Source organism: Tenebrio molitor, chromosome X (assembly GCF_963966145.1).
Source record: "Tenebrio molitor chromosome X, icTenMoli1.1, whole genome shotgun sequence".
Classification (NCBI taxonomy): Eukaryota; Metazoa; Arthropoda; class Insecta; order Coleoptera; family Tenebrionidae; genus Tenebrio; species Tenebrio molitor.
In genome coordinates, this window is record NC_091055.1 from 9,950,610 (window position 1) to 9,959,493 (window position 8,884).

Here is an 8,884-nt window from a genome sequence, read left to right on the forward strand (position 1 = left end):
ACTAAAAGTTGTAATTTATACATGATTTTTAGCCTGTCGAATAATAACGAGACCGGCGCATCCACCATTTGTGCATACGTTGCCGTTTGCCGATACATTAAACAATTGAAGCATTGATTAATATATCATTATCATGTTTTTCAATTACTGTCGCTCACTTTTCGACACACCACAACAGGTGCATTAACAAATCCGGAAATTTTTTGTTGTTAATTGTTAAATGATTAAATTCTGCAAAAAAAAAGTAGCTGAAGAGTATTTTCAAATATTGTACTATCTAGAACACAATTCCAAATTTTACGAGAAGAATAATGTCCTTTGTGTTTGTTTCAAAACTTGACTGGAGATTGATTACACGAAATGAATAAAATATAAATTTAAATCATCCTCTGTAAATTGTGTTTGTTGTAAAATATAAAAATATTCTTAAAAATTAACTTAAAATAACATTCTAAAGTATTGTATATTTGGTAGTTGGTCGCCCTATTTGTATCTAAGATGTATTTACAAAGGAAAAATCACAGGACGAATGAAATAACTGGTGTTCAATTGAAAAGTTCATCGAATTGGCTTTGATCTTTGTCGCTATCTTTGTCTAACCAACTTAATTTACGAGGTTTTTGTCTTTTAAAAAATAAAGTCAAAGCCAACTCCATGAAATTTTCAAGTGAATACCTGTTATATTGTCTTATGTTGTTTAAAGATATGGAGTAAAAATATCAAATCCACTAAATTGTATCTTATCATTATAGGTATAACAATAACCTCATCGTAGTATAATTAATTATTAACAAAGTATTAATCTTTCCAGTTATAAATAGATGTGACAAATACTGTGTTAAAATGAATAAACGAGACAAATCCCTCACCAAAAATATTTAGATTTTTACACATTGTATTTTTTTGTTAATAACCATAAAGAAGTTGACGTGAAAAAAGGAAAAACACCAAATGACAAAAAAAAACTACTGCGCTGTAATAAAACATGAATTTAATTTTAAAACAACGTGGATGCTACGTTAAGTGTAATTAAATATTGAGAAGTTAAGTTATAACGTTACGTTTGCATCGAGTGACGTTGGAAAATTTTTCAAAACTAAATTTAATAAGTAAATACCGTACGAACAATTATTTAGATTAAAAAAGCCCCTAGGATTTTGGACGCATGTCTACTAGAGGATAAACTTTATTTAAAATAAAAACACTTTTTATTTTCCATTTGTTGGCTAACATTTGATATGGCATCTCCCAGCCCCTTTCTTATGTTCTACACTTCCAATTTCAAGAAACACTCTAACCCTATTTCGCAAAACATTCAAGAAATCTGCCTCCAGGAAGACAAAATTTAGAATTTTTTAACGAAACTCGACCAAACAGGCAACAGTGCTGTCTGGGTCTGTCACAATACTGTTAATGTTAGTGGTAATGTTATAATATTAGTGTTGATGGCAATGGTGATGTTAGTAATCCAATGTTCACAATAATGTTAACGGAAAAATCATTACGAAAGTAAGATTCAATGATGAATCTTTTATGTTCTTAAGTAAAAACCATTTTTGTGTTAAAATTTGATTAATAGTGACAGTTGTTTCACGTTTATTAGCTAAAGTTAGCAAAGATACGAAAAATCTGACACTGTCAAAGTCATAGCCGCCCCTTATCAAAGTAATTGTTGATCGTACGGTAGTATAATGTAAGTGAAATGACTAAATGTAGCAAATTTCATGGATATGAATCCGCATGTCTTTTGCAATTGATATGTCGAGACCTGTGTTTCAAGCTGTTTATTACAACGTGGAGTTCAAGTAACGACATACGATTTCGGAATCATGGATAACTCGATTACAAATTAATTTGATCGCTGTTTACAATTTGCACTATTTTAGATTTTACAAAAAATCTGTTCCGTTATCTTTAAGAATTGTAAGTTGATTATAAAATAATACATAATTAAATATCAGTATTAATTGATATTCAAATTATTATTATACCGTCTCATTTGATACCGGAGTATGTTACTCAAAAACGTAAACACAATTTCTTAATTTTTTTTATTATTGTTCCACAGAAATGATTTGCTCATTTTTAACGGAAAGTATCCCATTTTTACAATAGTAAATAATTTTATATATGTACATATGTATTTTGAATCTCCGCTGTATAGAAATAACATTCCGATAGCTACATATTTATATTACTCAAATTTTAACTTAATTTATGTTTGGTGCATACATTTTAAAAAAGAATTGTATTGTCTGAAGTTTGCAATCTCTTAGTGATTCTCACAAATTTTATCGATTTTAATGTCAGAGACTCAGAGTAATTTAAAAAAATAACATTCAAACTACTAAAGATTTACCTGTTAACATGTCTGCTATCAACATATTTCTTTTGTAGATATGAAGGCAAGACATGTTTGACTATATTTTTGATAAAATTACTTAACATTTATCCATTCGTTTTTTTAGAGTCAAAATAAAATATAAAATTTAATAAAAAATATAATCATTACTTAACGAAATATTATGTTGGTGGAAAAGCAACTGAAAATTGAATTTTTTGCCACGCCAGGTCGATCATTTCAGCGCATTGGGTGATAAACGCATGTCGACATGTCCATCCCATTCGAAAAGGATCCAATACTATATTTATATGTACGTATTCCATATGCAACCATAAATACTTTAACACCTGAATCTCTTCGAACGTAATCCGATGTTATATTTTTTTGAAAAATAGGTATGTAATATCTCATTTACATAACTGTTACATATCTTCATAAAAGCTGTTTTAACAATTTACAACACTTCGTTTCTTGATGAAATATTCAATCTATGTTGATGTAAAAGCAAGAAGAAAATAATGCACATTACGTCTATGAATTAAGTGAAATAAATGGGTCAAACTTATTGCTAGGTTTATACCTATTGCAGTAACTTTTTTAATTTCTTAACTTATCTGAAAGTACTTAAACAATATGCAAGTTCAATGAAAGCTGTAAATAATTTGATAAATAAAAACAGCATCGAGATTATCGAATTCCCTATCACTTAAATGTGTAAGGATTTATTCGATCAGTCAGTTTTGTTCGACTGTCTACTGTTTCTGTTTGATAAAGTGACAGCTACGCACTGTCACTGTTTGAAGAGGTTATGATTGGAAAGTCGCCCAAAAAGGCTTTTTTCTTAAAACTCTTAGTCGGTTCTGCGTTAGCCATTCATTTGAGCATTTTCGTAATCAAACCCTGGGTCCTTTCCGAGAAAAACAAAAATACAAACAACCATTCTCAAGACCCAAATAGAGAAGCTTAGCTGAACATACAACATAACCTAAACTAACCTACAAATTGATGCCTCATCTTTAGGTATTATGAAAATTAGAAAACCAGGAAACCTAACAGGTGCACAGATAGGATTTGCTACAATTTTAGGGGTGTTAGGTGGCATCTACATTTGGAGACCATATTTTATCCAATATCAACAACAATCAAAAGAGACACAAGAGAGTAACAGTACTCAAAATTAGTAAGTACTCACGGTTGATTAAAAGTTAATAAACCTGTTTGTTTAGGTAAAAATGAATTGGTACAGAAATTGGGTGGAAAGGCGCCGCGGAAAACCGGCTACACTGCTGATAGGCGGAATTTGCGGCATGGTGTGTTTTTGGATTGGTTACAAGTCATTTTTGAGCCCTTGGCGCGCAAAAAGGCGTTTACGCGAATCAGAAGACTACGCTAGCATCTTGTTGAAAACTAAGGACCAAAACTGACCCAAAACTAGTCGTTGCAAGTTGTTACTTCATTTTGACAATATTGCTAATAAATAATTAGATCAGTTCTTAATTATTTTTATTGACTACTATTAACAACAACACAACTTATTCTTCCTTGAATTTTCCATTATAATAAGGCAGGTACTGGAGTATCAATTTCCAATCAGTAGCATATGTTACTCCAACTCCTGCTGTTGCCCCAAAGACAATCGCTGATCCAAGCCTAAAAAATTGAAGTATATTGCATAACCATACACGCTCGTTAGCCAATATCTTGAATCACATACCATTGCTGTGCAATCTCAATGTGTTTTTTACCAATTAGCCTCAAAGGGCCTGGCAGCCGCAGAGCTGGAGACATTCTTATTTATTTCTATTTGTACGGAACTGGGGCCCAAATAATTAATTCCTCATCAAACGTCAAATTACTGAATATATGATTCAATGTGACCAACTGCTCGACATCGGAAGCTAAAAATCACTAAATTTTACCGCTCAATTTGAAATCGTACAAGAAGTGTTTGTTGTATCCCTGGCAACAAAACTAAAGATCATGGAATTCATTGTGGACAAAGTGTCTGAAGATTCATTCTATGAAAATCTATTAATCGGTTTGCCAAAAATTTTGGGTAACAATCTGATTACTTAATCTTCACTTTTACACTTATCATTTGTAGAAAAACTACCTAGCGTGTCTGATTTGTTTTTGGACCGATTTTCACCAGTCCAGCACAACGTTATCTGTGCTTGGGAACAAAAACATGGAGTTTTATTACCCGAAGATTTGCGTTCTTTCTATGCTTCAACTAATGGTCTACTCTACACTTACAACTTCTTCTACAGAGGTAACACCAATGTTAACTCAACAACACCAACAATTAATATACTTGCTAGAGTCAGGATCTGAAGAAGACAGAGTTGTTGGTAGAATAGAAGTCAACAGTCTCAACGACTTGGTTCCAGTGTACGGATATGAAATTAAACCTGATCCTGGAGTCAACATGGAGGGCGAACGTTACGAATTGAAGCTAGGGACAGATAGTAAAGTTTTCGAATTAGTCAATTTGAATGAGATTGGACGAGTACTAGGAAAAAAAAGTTTGTTCTTAATCTTTTTTATCTAATTGTAGGTGACATTAGTTTACATAAATCACCGCTATTTGCCTACGATTTGGATGCACAATTCCGCAATGAAATTCTACTTTCTTGCCGACGACTTCACTACGTATCTCAGAATGTGTGTACATCACCTAGGGATACCATTTTGGCAATTTTCGTTTAGTGGCGATGGAATACCAGAATGGAGTGAGGTAATTAAGGGTGTTTGAAAAAAATCTAATTCTGGTTCAGATGGTTTTTAGATTATTGGCACCTGCTATTTTGCCCCTGCATAAGAAGATCGAAGACATACGAAAAATGAATGAACAAAAGTACGATGAAGAATTTTCAGATTTTCCTTTAAATAAGATAGACTTAAACATATTCAGGACTACTCGTCCCGTGCAAAATAATTCTTTGCCTCTCAACGAACAAAGTTTGAGTCCGAGACAAACAAAAAAGAAACAAGGAAAACCGAAATTCCCGACGAAATCGCAAAAAAAGCCTCTCTATCAAAAGAAATGATATTTAGGGAAAAAATTAACCGATTTTTACAAACGCCATATTTAATCACTCAACAAACAACAATTATAGCATAAATTAAACGTACAGTATTTTAGAATTACAATGCAAGTAGTCAGTACAAACAGAATGACGTTTCAAAATTGCACTTGTTATCAACACACAACTAAAATGCCTCATCTACTTCACTTAATAGTAAGAAAATTGCGAAATGTACACGTTAAAAATTTACAAATCCACTCAAGTCAATTTCACTATCGGGAAATATTTGTTCACTGAGAAATCGAACTCTGGGGGAGTTACAGAGTCTTTCTTGTGTCCCCCCGCTAGTAATTTCAGTACAATGAAGTTAGTTTTTGCGATTTTTAGTAAATCACTGATCTCACTGTCAGACTGGATGTTCTCCAGCAGTTGGCGAGCTTGGTGGAAGTGTTTGCAACCAGTTATGTAAAAATATATACTGTCGACGGGCTGTTGCAGCCTCTCGACAGACGTCATTTCTCTGAATTCAGAATATTGAACGGGAGGTGGTGTTAGAAGGTTTTGAAAAGGAGCAAAGCGATGTTCGTAGCGAACTTGCTCACTGTCGAACTGAGGATGGGGCATTGTTAATTTCCCATCCAGACGGAATCCCATCAACGCCTGAAACCGAACCAGTAAGACAACTGTGGCAACACTCGAAACTAAAAGTACCTTGTAGTAACCGCCGCACATGTTCTGCAAAGCCTGATAATAAACTATGTCTCTGTTGTACGGTCTAGGTTTTCTCTTGTGTTTCGGCTTCTTCTTCGACGTGTTTTTCGACTTTTGCAGCTCGTTAATCAGCTCATTTTCGACTAGAAAACTGTCAGCTCTAGACAACGCCGACACCAACCACCCGTAAAGAAACTCGTATAAATACCTACAATTCCTTTCATTCAGTTGTTTCACAGAAGCTAAACTCAAAAATTAATCGAACGACGTCTACTTGTCCCGATCGGCTAAGATTATTTAGACTTTTTGCAAAATACGCGTCGGGCTAGCAGCGACTTTTCTCGAGTATCTCGATCCGAAAGGGACGTTACAACTTGTTAAAAAATAATTTGAAAGTTACCAGTATATGTAATAATATTCGTGTCTGCTGTAGAGTTCTAATTCAAAACCCGCCAACAAGTACATGATCATTATTTTCAAAGTGTGGTATAAAATCCAAGTTCCGAAACACGCCAAGTGGGGGCGCGACGTTGAATTCACTGAGATATTGTGTAAGTAAGCGTCGACTCTCTCCGCCTGAAACCGATTACTCAAACCCGTTACCCTACCGTACTTTACCCACCTCGTCTTGTAGATTGGTAAATTCTTCTAGAAGATGAGCCAACTTGTCTCTTTGTCGAGCACGATTGTGGCCGCAAAGTTGCAAAAAACTGGCAAACGGTCTTGTGCAATGAGTCAAAAACGACTCGACGTATTTTTTGGCCTGAAAAAATTAATTAGTGAGCGTAGAATAAAATAAATCCATCGTGGATTACTTGTTGGTTAGAAAGAATCGATTTTGACACTAATGCAGGTGGACATATGAACGTTTTGACCGCCTCTTTGAGAATGTCCCGCAAAGCGCATGGATTCGTTCCTGCGAAGATTTTTTCAAAAGCGTGTAAAACTGATAAATGGGTTTACCTTGGTACAACAACTGGAGTGCCGATCTGGATAATAAACAAGGGCTACTCTTGCTAAATTCTATAAAAAAATCCTAAAATAACGTGAAAGTGGAGGTCGCACCATTAAAAAATCACTTACTAAAACTTGGTGCAAAGAAGTTATGGAAAGTATTTTTGTAATTGTTTTAAACCTATCTACCATATCTGAAAAATAAACTAACGCCTCAGCTCTTGGCTTGATTTTTGTGTACCGTGGAAATGTAGGTGGCAACAATCTTTGATTGATCAATGGTTCAAATCCTGGGATTAGTTCATTTTCACCTGACAAATCGATAGTAACAATTTTCACAAAAAAAAAAAAAATTCAAAAAACCACCTCCTTGTATCCCTAAGTCAACTGTATCTTTCATTATGCTGAGCATGTCAGAAGCTGTTGTTAATAACCTCTGACAATCTGTAGTGATTGAAGCCTGGTCTTCTCTCCTCATCAAAGTCAGAGCTTGATAGAACACTCTGACAAACTTAATCCTGACATGTACAGCTTGGATTTCAATCTGGAAGTAGGTTTATTGAAAACAATAAAGTGTATTTTCAATACATTTAAATTTACTCCTGACTGCTTTGACCGGATTTTTCTGTGTAACTCTTCTTCAACTTCTCTCAACATACCAATAATTCTTTGTTCTGAAATATCAGGATTCAAGTGATATCCATACTGCATTGGTTGAAAATCTTCCTCTTCATAGACCATTGCTCTGTAATGTGTTCAAGTAAAACTGAGAATTTGATTTTTAATATACTGACTTGTGAACAAAGTCTTTGATTATTTCTAATAATTTATAAACAATCAGACAAAATGCTTTCACCGTCCTATCTTCTATACTGTAAGGCTTATGCAAGTATAAATTGGTAAAAACTGTCTGAGCTAGAGAATGCCCTTCTAACCAAGAGACAATGCAGGCAAGAGTGGTGTCAATAATGCCAATCATCTCATCATATTTAAAGTCATCCAACTTCAAAATACCTTCCTAGAAGCAGATGTCAAAATAATTTCTTAAATTGATGGAATTGTTACCTCCAGTGTCTGACTCAAGGTTTTGGCTTTTCTAGCTCCCCGATTGCATATCATGCCTGCATCCATTTTTGGATCCATCATTTCTATAGCAGACATCGCCTCGAACAGGCCAAATAAGTTGTCATGTAACAATTCGCCCATGTCGAGATCTGATACAACAATATAATTACGCTACAAGTAAACTTACTTTGTAAACACAGTACCTGTTACAGCACCTTGGAATTCTGAGGTTATCTCAAACCATTTGCACATCAAAATTTTATCCAACGTTTCACCGTTACATTCTCTACAAAATAATCAAATCGTTCGACTAACGGAACAAACAACAAAAATTACTCACGAATCAGAGTATTCCATAATTTTAATTGACTTTTATTTTCCTTTTATTTAATTCACGGAACTTTAACGAAGAGTAAATATAGGCAGCACAACATGCATCACTGTACAAATATTGACAGAATTGATAACTAGAAACAAAGCGCCCGTAGTTGTACATAATAGTTATAACTTATAAGGTGTCTATAATTAAAAATATTATGTTGTAAATGTAAAAATGTTAAGTTAATGCCTTTTTGGGTAAATATGTGGAGATCTGACGTAAATTATATCAGTGAAATGAAGTCTCAGCTCTCTCGAAAGCGGTAAATTTTTGAAAATATTTTAAGCGGATAGGCAACCAATTATAATCTCATAACTCTCGATTGAAAGTTTTTAGTTTACCCGGTGTTTCACTCATATAACTAAACACATACAGAACTGTTAGAGAAAAAAATTCAGTAGC

At 34.0% G+C, this 8,884-nt stretch overlaps 2 protein-coding genes and 2 long non-coding RNA genes across 5 annotated transcripts in view; 2 read left to right on the forward strand and 2 right to left on the reverse strand.

Moving 5' to 3' along the window:
• LOC138139830 (uncharacterized) overlaps positions 1-3,836 on the forward strand; it is a 50,148-nt gene extending 46,312 nt beyond the window's left edge. The window contains exons 2-4 of the long non-coding RNA XR_011162384.1: positions 2,572-3,364; positions 3,431-3,524; positions 3,571-3,836. This is a non-coding gene — a long non-coding RNA (uncharacterized lncRNA). The remainder of the gene's footprint in view (positions 1-2,571; positions 3,365-3,430; positions 3,525-3,570) is intronic.
• Positions 3,831-4,214, reverse strand: LOC138139829 (uncharacterized). The gene is made up of 2 exons (XR_011162383.1): positions 4,059-4,214; positions 3,831-3,994 (listed from the first exon to the last, which is right to left on the reverse strand). It is a non-coding gene; the product is annotated as an uncharacterized lncRNA (long non-coding RNA).
• A 101-nt stretch (positions 4,215-4,315) lies between these two features.
• Positions 4,316-8,552, forward strand: LOC138139821 (tubulin polyglutamylase complex subunit 2-like). The gene is made up of 5 exons (XM_069060338.1): positions 4,316-4,400; positions 4,449-4,616; positions 4,666-4,853; positions 4,902-5,081; positions 5,122-8,552. The coding sequence occupies exons 1-5, from the start codon at positions 4,325-4,327 to the stop codon at positions 5,392-5,394; spliced, it is 885 nt and encodes a 294-aa protein (XP_068916439.1). The 5' UTR covers positions 4,316-4,324; the 3' UTR covers positions 5,395-8,552.
• On the reverse strand, positions 5,416-8,553 carry Naa35 (N-alpha-acetyltransferase 35). 2 transcript variants are annotated; one of them, XM_069060334.1, is made up of 13 exons: positions 8,444-8,553; positions 8,307-8,389; positions 8,104-8,252; positions 7,833-8,056; positions 7,639-7,783; positions 7,405-7,582; positions 7,168-7,349; positions 7,048-7,120; positions 6,900-7,000; positions 6,707-6,847; positions 6,485-6,660; positions 6,085-6,292; positions 5,416-6,033 (listed from the first exon to the last, which is right to left on the reverse strand). In XM_069060334.1, exons 1-13 carry the CDS (start codon positions 8,458-8,460, stop codon positions 5,632-5,634), a joined length of 2,079 nt encoding a protein of 692 aa, XP_068916435.1. In that variant the 5' UTR covers positions 8,461-8,553; the 3' UTR covers positions 5,416-5,631. The 2 variants fall into 2 exon arrangements, with proteins under 2 accessions (XP_068916435.1, XP_068916434.1); XM_069060333.1 differs by having other exon boundaries at positions 6,085-6,301.
• Between the last annotated feature and the right edge of the window lie 331 nt (positions 8,554-8,884).

Excerpts from the sequence above, each read along its gene's own strand:
- LOC138139821 (XM_069060338.1), top strand. The coding sequence starts at position 4,325 with ATGGAATTCATTGTGGACAAAGTGTCTGAAGATTCATTCTATGAAAAT. Across the intron at positions 4,401-4,448 it reads CGGTTTGCCAAAAATTTTGG|AAAAACTACCTAGCGTGTCT; the intron begins GTAACAATCTGA and ends TATCATTTGTAG. Across the intron at positions 4,617-4,665 it reads TTACAACTTCTTCTACAGAG|AGTCAGGATCTGAAGAAGAC; the intron begins GTAACACCAATG and ends TATACTTGCTAG.
- Naa35 (XM_069060333.1), bottom strand. Across the intron at positions 8,057-8,103 it reads CCTTGAGTCAGACACTGGAG|GAAGGTATTTTGAAGTTGGA; the intron begins GTAACAATTCCA and ends ATCTGCTTCTAG. Across the intron at positions 7,784-7,832 it reads ATCAAAGACTTTGTTCACAA|AGCAATGGTCTATGAAGAGG; the intron begins GTCAGTATATTA and ends AACACATTACAG.